We start from the raw sequence: 14,780 nt of genomic DNA, 5'->3' as shown, positions 1-14,780 counted from the left end.
TTTTATATCAAGCCATGCTTCATTCTATGAATATTCATTCTATGGATATTGAATTGAAAGGAAAAGTAACGATAAGTTATGAGACTGGTGTGATTGTGGGTTCTCATTTGATTATGAAATGTACTTAACTGTTTGGATATTTTTTATCAATACAAAAGGAGAGTGAATTTATTGATAGTTTTCTCGTTCTGCACGGGGAGTTTCATAATCAATGCCGAAACTGGTTCCAGAAGGTCCTTGCTTGTTTTTCAAAGTTTGAATCTACTCTTACTTTTCTTCTGTTGTGCGACTGCGAGGCAATCATCATTCGACAAACCATATTCAAAATTTCGAGAGAAGAAAACGGTTTGAACGTTGAAAATCCACACCTTAGAGTTCAAGAGACCGGCATTTATTCCTTCTCCACTTCACCAACCCGATTATCAGCGAGTCAAGGACTTTTGTCTTCTTTTCTTCCATTTTTCTTGCTCATGATTTGATTATTTTATACCAAGCCATGCTTCATTCTCATGCACGCAACCAAATTCACAGACCCAGAAAGAAATAACCATGCTTTGCTCAAAACAACTGCTATTTCTGCTCGTTGCTTGCTTCTTCTCAGCTATTACAGCGCTTAGTATTTCACCAGGTTCTACACTCTATGCTTCTGACACTAATCAAACATGGCCATCTCCCAGCAACGTTTTCTCTCTCCGCTTTCTTCCTTCTCAAACCCCACCTACTTCCCCTCCCTCCTTCATTGCCGCCGTCGTCTTCTCCGGCGGCACACCCGTTGTTTGGTCCGCCGGTAACGGCGTCATCGTGGACTCCCATGGCTCGCTTCAGTTTTTATCCTCTGGCGTTCTTCGCCTCGTTAACGGCTCCGGTGTCGCCGTTTGGGACTCCGGTACTTCCAATTTGGGCGTCTCCTCTGCCTCCGTGAACGACGACGGAAACTTGATTCTCTCTAATCGGACCGGTGTCGTTTGGTCAAGCTTCGACTATCCCACTGACACCATCGTGCCGTCTCAGAATTTCACAACCGGCATGTTTTTGCGATCTGGGGAGTATTCATTTACGGTTACTAGCTCAGGTAACCTCACACTTAGGTGGAATGATAGTGTACCATACTGGGATCGTGGTCTGAATTCATCTATAAATGTCAATTTAACTTCGCCAGTTTTGGAATTACAGTCGATAGGGATTTTGAGACTTTTCGATCCGAATTTGGTGACTCCTGTGGATATTGCTTATAGCAGTGATTATGCTGAAGCGAATGGCACTCTGAGAATTCTGAAGTTGGACAGTGATGGGAACTTGAGAATGTACAGTTCTTCTAGAGGCAGTGGAATTTCTACTGTTAGATGGATAGCTGTTGAAGATCAATGTAAGGTTTTTGGGTATTGTGGGAACTATGGTGTATGTAGTTACAAGGATTTAAGCCCAATTTGTGGATGCCCATCTGAGAATTTTGAGATGATTGATCCTAATGATAGTAGAAAAGGGTGTAAGGGGAAAGTGAGGCTTGAGGATTGTCCAGGCAGGGCTGCTATGTTACAATTGGACCATGCTCTAGTCTTGACTTATCCTCCTATATTCATGGTTAACCCAGAGGTATTTTTCGTTGGTATATCAGCTTGCAGGGGAAACTGTCTTGCAGCTGGTTCTTGTTTTGCTTCTACTTCATTATCAGATGGCACAGGTCTGTGTTACATAAAGACATCTAGTTTCATCAGCACCTACCACAATCCAGAACTACCCAGCACTTCATATGTCAAGGTTTGTGGACCAGTGGCACCAAACCCACCACCGAGATTGGAGGAAGCTGGGAAGGGAAAGGATTGGGAAATACATGCTTGGATAATATCGTTAGCTGTTCTGGGTACCCTTTTGGCTTTGATTGTCTTTGAGGGTGGCTTGTTGTTGTGGTGCTGCAGACGCGGTTCCAGGTTTCGCGGATTCTCTACTCAGTATGCTCTTCTTGAGTACGCTTCTGGAGCACCAGTTCAGTTCTCATACAAGGAGCTTCAGCGCTCAACAAAAGGGTTCAAAGAGAAGCTTGGTGATGGTGGATTTGGTGCTGTTTACAGAGGAATTCTTGCTAACAGAACTGTTATTGCAGTGAAACAACTTGAGGGCATTGAGCAAGGTGAGAAACAGTTCAGAATGGAGGTTGCTACTATAAGCAGCACTCATCATCTGAACTTAGTGAGGCTGATTGGGTTTTGTTCTGAAGGAAAGCATAGGCTTTTGGTGTATGAGTTCATGAAAAATGGGTCCCTTGACAATTCTCTTTTTGTCAATGAATCTCAGTCTGAGAAATTGCTGAATTGGGAGTATCGATTCAGAATTGCGCTGGGCACTGCAAGGGGAATCACTTACCTTCATGAGGAGTGCAGAAACTGCATTGTCCACTGTGATATAAAACCTGAAAACATTCTTTTAGATGAGCATTACAATGCCAGAGTCTCAGATTTTGGCCTTGCAAAACTCACAAGTGCCCCGGACCATAGGAACCGAAGCTTGACAAGTGTAAGAGGAACTAGAGGATATTTAGCTCCGGAATGGCTCGCAAATCTTCCGGCAACTTCCAAATCCGATGTCTATAGTTTTGGTATGGTTTTGTTGGAGATAGTGAGTGGAAGAAGGAATTTTGAAATCTCGGAAGGAACAAAGTGGAAAAAGTTTTCCATCTGGGCTTATGAAGAGTTCCAGAAAGGTAACATGAAAGGAATTCTGGACAAGAGACTGGTTAACCATGAAGTTGATATGGAGGGAGTGAAAAGGGCCATAATGGTGAGCTTCTGGTGCATCCAAGAACAGCCATATCAGAGGCCAATAATGAGCAAAGTGGTGCAGATGCTAGAAGGAGTCACTCAGATTGAGATGCCACCAGCTCCAAAATGTGTGACAGAAGGATCTGTTATTGCAAACCCCACTACAGCAGAAGAAGCTCCATTGTTCGCCTCATCTTCATCATCGCAAATTGTATAGGTTTCTCTGTTTTTGGTGGCCTCTGTCCCATGTTCTTCTATATTGATACAAGTAACTGAATATGGCAACATATTAATTAGGACTCGCGAGTGGGAGAGAGAAAAAGAGATGATGTGAGAAATTGGTTTCTTTCTTTGTTTTTTTTTTTTGGGCCACTCTCTCTCCAAATATGTGCACAAGTATCGAATGTAATTTGCTGTTGGATCCTCTTTAACATTGTAGATGCGGCCTATTTCTTCTTTCTTCTTTTTTCTTTTTTGGGGTTTTGGTTTAATGATTAAGTGGCCCAAAGCTACATCTTCGTCGGTTTATATTCTGGAACGCTGCAAAAAAGATTTGATTTTGATAATTAAACTTGTGAATTTTCCCTTTCTGTGTGGTACAATTTTTCTGATGGCAAGAAGGACGAACTTGCAATTTACAAATTGCAAATTTGATCGTAGCAAAATCGTAGAACATGTAGAAATAGCAAACTGAAGTCAAATGCTTTTTGTTAGCCTCATCAAGAATAATAATGTTACGGGTCTTCCAAAAGACCAAAACACAATAGTAACTGTGATTCTGAATAATTACCCTCCCTATAGTGGGCTAAAATTACCAAGTTTATTAATATTATCAAATATTTGATAATTACTAATCACCCTGTTCCTATCAATATGTCATCTTCTAAAAGCTTATGATCAGGTCATTTTGCAAAATTTATGAATCAATTAACATTTTTTCCCAGTAGTACTTTTATGCTATGGGAGAAAAAGTGAGAGCAGAAAAATGGAAGTGAAAAGTGAAGGGAGATAACATTTTCTTTTGCTTGGCTATGAAGAGAAAAGTAAATAGAAGGGAAAAGTAGTAGAAAAATAACATGTAAGAGCCACAAGTTTTTATCTTCAACTTTTTTTTTAAATGTGAAGAAATTTTGGAGAGAAAATTTTATTTCTAAATTTACACACCAATTCCCAAAAATTATATTTATAAACATTTTTTCATGAACTTTTTTTTTAGTATGCAATAGGGCCGAGCCCCTTTTTATCATGAATTTTTGTTAAACAACTAGTCTATTTAATTTTTAGATTAATTAGACAAATACTAATTTTAAATTTTCAGTTAAGTTTCTCATAGTTGGTTGTAGTTTCAAAATTTTAAGATTATTGCATATTTAATAATTTAATAATAAAATTACAAATTGGATAAAAATAACTTTTGGTCATCATTGGATAAAATAATTTGCTATTGTGTTTTTGTTCAATCAATAATATATTAATATATGATAGAAATTATTACATACTATATAATATGTTAAAATATTAAATTTTATTATATATAAATAATTTTATAAATAATAAATTTATTATTGTTCATATAAAATTAATAATTTTTCTCTCCTCCTTGTTGCACATTGATATGACACTCATTTTGACTTTTAAAAATAATTGCTATTTTCTTCAACTTAACGACAGAGTTTCAAGCGTTTAAAATTTAGAAGTTGAAAAAAATTTCAATACATTTCAAGAGTTTAGAATTTAGGTTACTATTTGTATGATAATTTAAGATTTAAGATAATCATTAACTCTTTAATTTTCATCTATTACAAATGAGATGGATGCTATGTGATTCATCAAACCATTCTCTCATTCCTGTTTAATTTATAAATTAATTAAACTTGTGATTCCTTCTTTAATAACAAAAATTGTGACTCTTTTTTTTTTTCATATATGTGTAACTGGTAACTACAGTTTGATGTGTATCTCAACTTTAGGCACGTGTATTATTATTGTTGTTGTTGTTATTATTATTATTAAAAAAGTAAAATACTCTAATCACCTTTCTATATGTTTGGTGTCTTTTGTAAACTATGTTGGAGCATTTTATTAATTGATTTTTCATATGATTTTGCAGAATATATTATGCTTAGTGGAGTTCTTTACTATCGTCATTCGACTATTGTTCCAATGCTTTCGGCTTCTCCTCAAGAATAGGAGTGAACTCATCATTTGTTTTTTTTTTTAATTTCAAATTCAAATTTATTGGATATTACATAGCCACTTATATATAATTGTGTGCTTATTTTGTAATTTGTATTGCACATTTTGGTTAGAATAGTTTCTAAGAATTTAATAGTTTTCTTTTTTATTCTTCTATTTTTTCGTTCAGAGAGTAGTTATTTGATTCATGTTTATAGCAAATTGGGACAAAAGCTTAAGTAATTTTTAGTTGAAGTTGACATCAAAAATTTGATTGAAAATTCGATTAATAAAATTAAATTTATTTGTAAATTTTTGTAAAAAAACATGTTTACACATTTTAAATTTTAAATTTAAATTATTTACATAATCTCTAGAATTTATATCATTTTAAATTTTAAATTTAAACTCATTTTATGTAATGTGATGAAAAAAGTATGTGTTTGAAATATATTTTTAGCAATTTTAAAAACATAAATAAAAAAGTTTTTAATAATTGATAAAAATTAAAATTGTTAAATTTTATAATATGTTAAAAATTAACAAAATTTATAATATAATAAAAGTTTGAAAATGTATTTATCATATTTTTTAGTTGTATACAATTTTTTTTTGGCAAATATAGATGTTTAGATAATTCTCATTTTAAAGTAGGAAATTTTGGTTAAATTAAAATTTTTGTTGAAAGAGGTACTCATATTTAGTATTTGATCGTGCATCAAATATGATTACTTTCAATAAGAAGATACTTATGAGTAATAAAAAAACATAAAAGTTAAATGTAACTAATTATTGGATAGATAAACATAAATTTCAAAATATAAGAGAAGTTTATGTAACATACATTTTAATTATAAGAGAGATTTATATGAGTTCTTAAAATAGTGAGAAGTCTTTGTAATTATTACAAAATAGATGAGTGGTCGGTATATTTTACTCCATTTATTATTTTTTATGGTCCTTTACATTAAATACTATAAGTTTCTATTGTTGTTTTTTAATGTCTGTGTGGCGGAAATATATATAATCCTTTTAAACTTTTACTTAGTTGCATGTAACCTTCCTTAATTTTATAAGACTTATTTATAAATAAGTTTGTTCCATAAGATTTATATGTAATTTTTCCAACTTTTATAAGATAGTTAATAACTTCTAATTGTTAGAATGGCATGGAAAATTGCCATATTGTAGTGAAGAAAGAAAATTAATGTTGGTCCTAAAAGCTTATTAAGATTAGGATATGCTTTTAAGCTCAAAGAATATTTATAAAAATATTTATAAATCATTCACTAATAAAATCCTTACATTAATAACGGGATATGTATAAACTCCATGTTTATGCTTGCACAAAAACAAAAACTTCGAGCCTGTTTGGATTTACAGCATTTAATGTTTGCAAAACACATTCTCACATTTAAAAAGCTAAATATTGTTTGGATACTTTAAAGCTATATAAAATGACTTTTAAGCAGATACCAAAGCAATGAGAATGTGGATTTACTAACGCAACTAGCTAAAGTTTTTTAAAAACACATTCATATAGTGGCAGAGGGAGGGGAGATCAGCAAACATCGTGGCCCTCCTAATTTTTTAAAATTTTCCTTGTGGGGGGAAAGGCAAAGATGGGCCGTGGCTGCCCTGCAAATGAGAACGAGTCATATGTCGATAGCTTTGTTCTTACTTTTTACTTTTATATCAAATTATTTTTGTATTTTGCTTTCCTTTTTTTCCTAGTTTAGTTAATGTTTTTGGTATTTTCATCCTTTATTTCTTTTTACATTGATTTCATATGGTTAAGTGATAAATTTTCATTAAAATTAATAGAATTAATTAAATAAGTTATAAATAATTACTATGTTATATATAAATATTACTTTTTTTATAATTTATCCTAACATCTAAGGAAATATTATACTTAATACTCTCTACATCCAAATTTACAAAACATTTTTTTGTTGCAAAATTACACATAAAAAAAGTTCATTAAATATAATTTATAATCTCAATTTTTATATAAGACATTTTAATCTAATATGAAGCATTTGTATAACAAAAATTATAAATAATTAAAATTAATATTCTTTTTGATAAATGTACATTCAAAAACATATTTTATTATATATAATTTAAATAACTTTCAACTTTTTAAATTAATTTTTAAAAAATATATTTAAATATAAATTTTATTATAATAATTAACTTTTATTAAATTAATTTTTATTAAATGAATTTTTAATAAATAGTAAACACACACTTCAACTCTCACAAAAAAGAGGCTTGAGTTCGATATTGAGCTGGGTCTCACTTCATTCTTCTCCACTATAATGACTTTTGCTTTTGAATAAGACACTATACTGAAACTTAGAGGCCATTTCTGGGTAAGGCCTCCAAAATAACGTTATAGGCCCATGAAGTGTACTTCTTTCTCAAATCCAGAGATAACACCTTAGGCCATGTTACTTGGTTTCCTTAAAGTCCACTCACCTTTGGCCCAGTCAACTATTGACTTTTTTCCCTTGTTGATTTCGGCGGAGGAACTCTCTCCTCTCTCTTCTACCCAAAAAAAAAAAAAACAAAAAAAAAAACAAAAAACAAAACAAAACACTCTCCTGTCTCCAGCGAAAACCAAATTCTTTTCTTGTCTCATTGCAGCATCCTTGACAGTTGACACCCGTCGGCTCCATCTTTTGTCTTTTGTTTTCGTTATGAATGGCAATGACAAGCTTATCACAATTTGACAAGGGCCAACCATTATCATTGACCACTTCTTTTATTCAGGAGTTTTATTTTAAACTTGAAATAACAACTGCGTTAATGGTAACTTGACAACAAGTAATGACCATAAGGCAACAAATAATAACAATAACCACCATCCACAGTCATCTCCAATTCCTATTAGTCTCCACCATCAATCATTGTCATTGATTTTTATTATTACTAGCCATTGCTAACTAGAAACCATATGTTAATGTCAAGTAACTACCAGTTCACCGCTTGCCACCATTGCCAACCATCACTAGTAGTCATCACCATTACAATTGACCAATATTAATGGCTGCCATCATTGGCCATCTTAGTCAACAATTTTATTATACCTTTATCATAAGGTATCACTGTTAATTACAATTGATCACCACCTTTAAACGATTGTTTTAAACTTTAAAATTGTTTTCAAATTCAAATGATAAAAATTTTCTTTTGTGTTATTTGCAATAACAATATTTAAAAAGTTCGTTTACAAAATAATTTTTAAAAATAAAAAATGGAACAAAATCAAAAAAACTGTGAAAGTTCTAAAACCATGGTCCTCAAAATATAATTAATATTTGGAGAAATGACAATTAGCGATCCCATAAGAATATTAATGATAATTATAGGTCTTAAATTATTGAAATACCAATGAAGAATTTTGGTCCTTACTTGTAATTAGAAAATATGAATACTCAGTTGAAAATTTTACTTACTATATTTGAGATTATTTGTAACGTCAATTAAAAATTTTAAAAAGTTAGTTGAGAATCTTGATTTTTGTTGTCAATATATAAATAAATCACCTGAAAAATTAAGTAAATATATTTAAAATTATTTGTAATATTAGTTGAGAATTTACGAAAGTCAGTTATGAATTAGTAGCCAATTATTTATGATCTTTTACTTTCAGCATATAGATAAATATCTTGAAAAATTTATTAAATACACTTAGGACTATTTTTAATGTTAGTTAAAAATTTACGAAAGTCAGTTGTGAAGAGAAAGCCAATCACTCATGATGTTTTGCTATTGCTTGAAAATCAATAAAAAATAGTTGAAAATCTTTTTAGCATTAGTTGAAAATTTGCTAAAGTCCATTGTGAGTCTCAAACCAATCAATAAAAGATAATTTATTATAATTAAAAATTATGGTATATTATTAGAATTTCAATAACTTAGAGTTTGTAATTATCATTAGTATTCTTATAATATTTCCCATAGTTCATCATTTTTCCTTGATAATAATCCCACAGGCGCATACGCACAAGTGACTTGGATGAAAATAACTTTTTAAATTAACCAAATGACTAATTTAAAAAGTAACAAAATGAAACTACACTTCTAATTAGCTTGCTTTTCAATGTTAACCTTCTCAGCAAAACACTGGATCCTACGGAGGAAAAAATTAATGTTAACCAAATGATAAATATATGAGATAAAAGTGTAAATTTAGTGATTAATTATTTTTTTAAGAATGATTAAATAAACTATATTATGAGATGTTGTACCTTTATCCTCAATATACGTGTGTGTGCACCCACCCACGGACGATATATTTATAAACGAAAAACCATGAAATTTAACTTTTAACCATGCACCAAGCCACACATAGTTGTGATCATTCTGTAGCATTTTTACATGAAGTATTTTGCTCTGACTTATTTGATTAAAATGATAATACAAGATGTAACATTTTGAAAATTATCCTCATGATTAATTAAGCTAATAAAAAATAAATATATAAATTTAAATATAAATGAGTTTGAGTATAGTTATAGATAGATATTGGGTTTGGTTTTAGCTTTTGGATTAAGTTTTAAAATGACTTGGGTCACTTGGGCTCAGACTGTAGAGAAAAATTAGATTTTGGCCCACTATGTGTTACTCTCTCTTATCCTATTTATAGAGTAGAAAAAGAAATTTTTTTTGGTTCTATTTATAAATCACGTCATGAAATTTTTATCATAAATTTTATTTTTTACCTTTCATTAAATGTTGAAGAGAAAAAAATATATTATTCAAGTGTGTTCATTTAATAGGAGTAAAGTTAAAAATTTATTAAATTTTAAGATAAAATTAATGAGTTTTAAGTTTTTCCTTGGTACTAGCTAAACATGTTAGAAGTAACTTATAAATAAGTTCAGAGGAGTATGCTGCAGCATAAAAATTTATACTGTAACATAATTTTCTAAATTAATTTTTTTTAAATGTGAAAACGTCTGAAATAGGGAAAAATGAGTCTAAACCAGAGGGAGGGTGATAGAGAGAGTAGTTGCTCTGCTAAGGCATTAGTTTTTGGGTATTTTGGATGTGATTAGAGCTTAATTTCATCTAAGTATGTCTTCTTTGTCTCTTATTCTCTTTATATGTTTTGAAAGTAAGATTTGAGATTGAGAGATGAAGATTTTTGACCTTAGGGCTTGGGTTCGAGCCCATTAGTTTAAATGACACTAATAAGAGTTGTTTGAATTATCTAATCTTAGATATAATGATTTTATGTATCCATGAGAGTGAGTTCTTTCTCCAATATTGTCTGATTTATCAAGATGACAGAATGTCTTGATCTTATATTGATTTTGTCTTTAATTTTAAGAAGATAGGATAGAATACAGGATAAAAATTCAAATCCAATCTTTTTTTTTTTTTAACTGAACATGAAATAGAGGTGTTTCAATCTTATTCTGTCTTATTTTGTATGTGTGGTGGACCCTCGTTCATTAAAATTTTTGTACATTCTCTGTACAAGGAATGATAATCATTGGGCTCTCTGCGCCACTTTTATCATTTTCTTCTTTTGAGTAAAGCGAATCCAAAAGGTAACATGGGCCATGGGAAAGGAAGAAAACACGGACTTTGTTTTAGTGAGGTGGGTGCCATGTGGCATACTACATAATTATAATAACATTGACTTGGTCAGAAATTTGAATATGTTAAAATTGACTGACATTGTACGAATTTTAAAACTAAAAGGAAGACATTATGTTTTTTTAAAACTTCAAGTACCAACTGCTCTTCATGAAAAAGTTTAATAGTGGATTTACAATTTAATGCAAACATAAATATACTTTTCATTTACCTAAAATTCAAAATGTTTAGCATATAACTTTTTATCTATTGACCCCGACCCAGATAAGTGATTTAACAGTTACCTTGCCATAACTATAAAAATGCATATGCTCCATTAATTAATTGTAAAATATAAATATTTTAGAATTTATATAATTACAAACCAAACAGAAATTTTAAACTGTTATTTTTTCCTTCAAAATTATATATGAAGCACATGTTACTAATTATACAAGTGCTTGAAAATGAATTTTTTCCACAAAATAAAAGTATAATCATATATGTAATTATATCATTTGTAACATATTTTTTTTTTTAAGAAAAAGAAAAACACTTCCTTCTTCATTGTCTCCACTCGCTACTTTACCCTCCAAAAATGCCCCACATAATTTCCACTACATAGAAATTTATTAAGCCTACTCTTTACAGGTCAAGAAAAATGAAACAGAGAAGTCTACTCTCATCTTTCCTCCTACCAACATGCCTGGAAACTTCACTGCTAGGCTGCTTGGAAAGAAGATATATACAATTTCATAGTGCTCTGTACGCGGGTAACATTTGGTAAAATCTGAAACTTTGATCGGTGTTCTTGCGTTTGATACAGAAAAGGTTGAACAACAGTTGACAGTGTTGGGTCTGATGGATCGTCCTCCAACAAATGCTTCTACTACCATCGCTTCTCTGAGACCACAATGGGATCAGAGAATAGAGGTGTTGAAATCTAGAGAGAGAGAACTCACGAGTCTGTCTCAGCCTGCACCTAAGGAAAAATCCAACAAATTGAAGGAAGTACTGGAAGCATCAAAGCTGATGGCAACTGAACTGATTTGGGCTATTCAAATAAGAGACGTGTCTGATTTCCTTACAGTGTTAGAGAAACTAGGTTTGGAGGACGGAGTTCGTGTATCAGACATTGTGGAGACAGTCACGCGTGGAGGAAATACTGTTCTTCACGTGGCAGCTCAAAATGGAAGCCCAGAGATTTTGCGTTTAATGGCTAAGCACTTCCCTCAACTGATCACAAGGACAAACATCACAGGAGATACGGTTCTCCATGTTGCAGCCAGATCAACTCAGTCCATTCACTTAATCGATATAGTTCAGCCCTGTTATGCAGATCAAAGGCGTTCTTCTGGAAGCCAAATTGATTGTGAAACAGAGACAAGTCTGTGGAGAATTAGGAATGACCACGGAAACACAGCACTGCATGAAGCTGTGATGATGAGTAATTTTGACGCGGCTTATCTCTTGTTTAAGGCAGATAAAGATGTGGCAAACCATTTGAATAAAGAAGGTAAATCACCATTGTACCTGGCTGTTGAGATCGGAGACAATCGAATTATTGGTCTTTTGCTAAAAGCACCATTACATAATCGAGAGAGGCACCGAGGAAACTCCCCACTTCATGCTGCTATAATGGCAGTGAGTTCAGGTAAGGGAATACGATTTACATGAAAATTGAAACTGGAATAATAATTATAGAGAATAGCAAAAATAGTTGCTCACCCACATTGTTGTCCACGTTTCAATTGAATTTTTTTCAATTGAATTTTCTGCTCTAAATACAGTCTCTATACTATATTTTCTGCAGGTCAAATAAGCAAACATAAATTTCAATCCTTGGTCGTGGCTGGGGTCATCAAAAGCAAGGAAACAGAACGCATGTTTGAACCAACAAGTGAAAAATTTCGTGGTGGTATGATTAATGACTCTGCTTTCTTTCTTGCATCTCCTGTCAAAGGGATGATGTTCTATGAATAATTGCTAGACAAAACTCTTGACTGAAGAGAGAGGTAGAGAGAGAGAGAGAGAAAAAGGGAAGTGAAAGAGAGATTTTGATTCAAACATTTATCTTGGTTGCATTTAAACTAAATATTCCCTTCCTTTCTTTCCTCTCATTTCAAATGTACCTCTATTTGTTTTTAACTTCATGCATTTTCCCACATCAGGTATGCTGAGGAAAATACAGAAAGAAATACCAGAAATAATATACTTGAAAGACCAAAAGGGATGGACACCCCTACATTTTGCCGCATCCATTGGAAATCATGAAGTTGTACATATAATTAGAAAAGCATGTCCTTTAAGTTCATTAGAATGGGACCTAAAAGGCCATCTTCCTATCCATATTGCTTGCAAAAAGGGGCATGTTCATGTGGTCAAAGAATTTGTTCAGCATCCAGGACCATGGTCTGATCCTATGGATTTGGTTAATCAAAAAGGTCAAAATATCCTTCATATAGCAGCAAAGAGTGGAAAAGATACTGTGGTAAAGTATATATTGAGCACAGGGAAGCTTGATAACCTATTAAACCAGAGAGATAAGAATGGGAATACTCCATTACATTTGGCTTCCAAATACTTGCACCCAAAGGTATTGCTTTTGCTGACACAAGTGAAGAGACTGAACATCAGCCTCGCAAATAATGAAGGATTGACAGCCCGTGATATTGTTTTGCTCAGACAAAAAACACCACCAACCTTTCGAGAGGTATGATATGATTCATCTCTGCACTTATTTTAATCACAGTAAATTACCCAAACAATAGTTTTTTGATGGAGATAAAAAACCAAATGGAGTTGACAGTCTTCTCCCTTTCTCTCTCTCTATTATTTGCAGTTTATATCATTCGCCATCTTGAAATCTATTGATGCACCATTAAGTGAAAAGGTAAGAAGAATTAGGCGTTCACACACTGAACCACCTCAGATTAAATGGATTAAAGATCGTGTCAATGCTATCTTACTAGTAGCAATATTGGTTGCCACTGTAACCTTTGCTGCTGGTTTTGCTGTGCCTGGTGGTATAAATAGCTCTGATGATAAAGACACAAACAAAATAGGCATGGCCACTTTACTTGACAGAAAAATGTTCCAGCTGTTCACAATTTGTGATGTGATAGCTATGTATAGCTCTACCATGGGGTCTTTCATTCTCCTAGGAGCTCAGCTAGGCGACTTCCATATTGGATTTAGTGTTGCAAACTTTGCTTTATATCTGGTGGTTCTATCTTTAATTACAATGTCAGTTGCATTTATGGCTGCAGTACATCTAGTAGTAAGTGACGTTTCTTGGTTGGCTGACACTGTGGCGATTATTGGAATCATCTTCCTTCTGATGTTTCTGGGTGTATTTATTCTTCTGATATTCCCTTTAGGAGAACGAGCTCTTTTCTTTCATCACATCTCTGACATTATTTTTAAGGTGATCATCTCGTTTTCAGAAAGTTATGGGAAGTTAACAGAGAATGATAAGGTTATTAAGAAGATGAAATCACTGGAAGAAAAAGAAAAGGACAAAGATGAATAGGAACCTCCAATAGAGAAGGACAAAGATGCTTGCAAGCAAGATTAGCTGCTTCTCAATTAAAGCTTAACAGCCAAAATGAGGGAAGGATTGAACAAGTTTGGTCCTTACATCATGTCAAGGTCTATTTGCTATTTTATCTTCTTGTTTGGTCAAAACTAATTTTGGAAGGCCAATGTAATATTAACTATCTGCCACTTCACTAGTTAATTTGATAGTGTTTTTGAAGTTTGTTTTTAATATCAAATTTATGTTTTACAAAGAATTATTTCTAATTACTCGTTTGAAAATAAATAAGAATATGTTTTTTTATTTTAACAATTATATGTAAATTATTAAAATAAAATTTAAAATCTATAACAACCATGAAATTGTTTTAATGAATCCCTAATCTTATCTGTGCTCCAATTATTTTGATGAATCCAAGTAGGTGGTGACATGGTGGGGCGACAAGCTAGGTTGCATAGATATGGGTACGAGTATCCGATACGATACGGCATGATACGAGGATACGAAAAATTTTTAAAATTTTAGGATACGGATACAGGGATATTTATAATGTATATTTCAACATTTTATGATATAAGTGTAGGTATTTTGATTTTTAAACAAAATTTTTTAAAGTAATATAAGAATATTTATAATAATTAATTAAAATATTAAGTGTTTTTTTTAAAGTTTTTAAGCGATATAGTAAAAAATTATTTAAAAAAAAATCATATCAC

General features: G+C 32.1%; 2 protein-coding genes across 2 annotated transcripts; both read left to right on the top strand.

Moving 5' to 3' along the window:
* Positions 1–196: 196 nt before the first annotated feature.
* LOC129308881 (G-type lectin S-receptor-like serine/threonine-protein kinase At1g34300) lies at positions 197–3,182 on the top strand. Its single transcript, XM_054950259.1, has one exon. The coding sequence runs from the start codon at positions 550–552 to the stop codon at positions 2,971–2,973; it is 2,424 nt and encodes an 807-aa protein (XP_054806234.1). The 5' UTR covers positions 197–549; the 3' UTR covers positions 2,974–3,182.
* An 8,055-nt stretch (positions 3,183–11,237) lies between these two features.
* LOC129292656 (protein ACCELERATED CELL DEATH 6-like) lies at positions 11,238–14,283 on the top strand. The gene is made up of 4 exons (XM_054930253.1): positions 11,238–12,180; positions 12,340–12,444; positions 12,698–13,239; positions 13,369–14,283. The coding sequence occupies exons 1-4, from the start codon at positions 11,388–11,390 to the stop codon at positions 14,056–14,058; spliced, it is 2,130 nt and encodes a 709-aa protein (XP_054786228.1). The 5' UTR covers positions 11,238–11,387; the 3' UTR covers positions 14,059–14,283.
* Positions 14,284–14,780: the final 497 nt, after the last annotated feature.

This window comes from Prosopis cineraria, unplaced genomic scaffold (assembly GCF_029017545.1).
Source record: "Prosopis cineraria cultivar Desert tree isolate PC_DT_omini unplaced genomic scaffold, ASM2901754v1 PC1, whole genome shotgun sequence".
NCBI classification, from domain to species: domain Eukaryota; kingdom Viridiplantae; phylum Streptophyta; class Magnoliopsida; order Fabales; family Fabaceae; genus Prosopis; species Prosopis cineraria.
This window is presented reverse-complemented; position numbering and strand designations above follow the sequence as displayed.

What these genes read in the sequence shown, in the direction of transcription:
- LOC129308881 (XM_054950259.1), top strand. Translation starts at nt 550, where the DNA reads ATGCTTTGCTCAAAACAACTGCTATTTCTGCTCGTTGCTTGCTTCTTC.
- LOC129292656 (XM_054930253.1), top strand. Translation starts at nt 11,388, where the DNA reads ATGGATCGTCCTCCAACAAATGCTTCTACTACCATCGCTTCTCTGAGA. An exon ending in TATAATGGCAGTGAGTTCAG is followed by an intron (nt 12,181 to 12,339) that starts GTAAGGGAATAC and finishes TATTTTCTGCAG; the next exon opens with GTCAAATAAGCAAACATAAA. An exon ending in CACCACCAACCTTTCGAGAG is followed by an intron (nt 13,240 to 13,368) that starts GTATGATATGAT and finishes TATTATTTGCAG; the next exon opens with TTTATATCATTCGCCATCTT.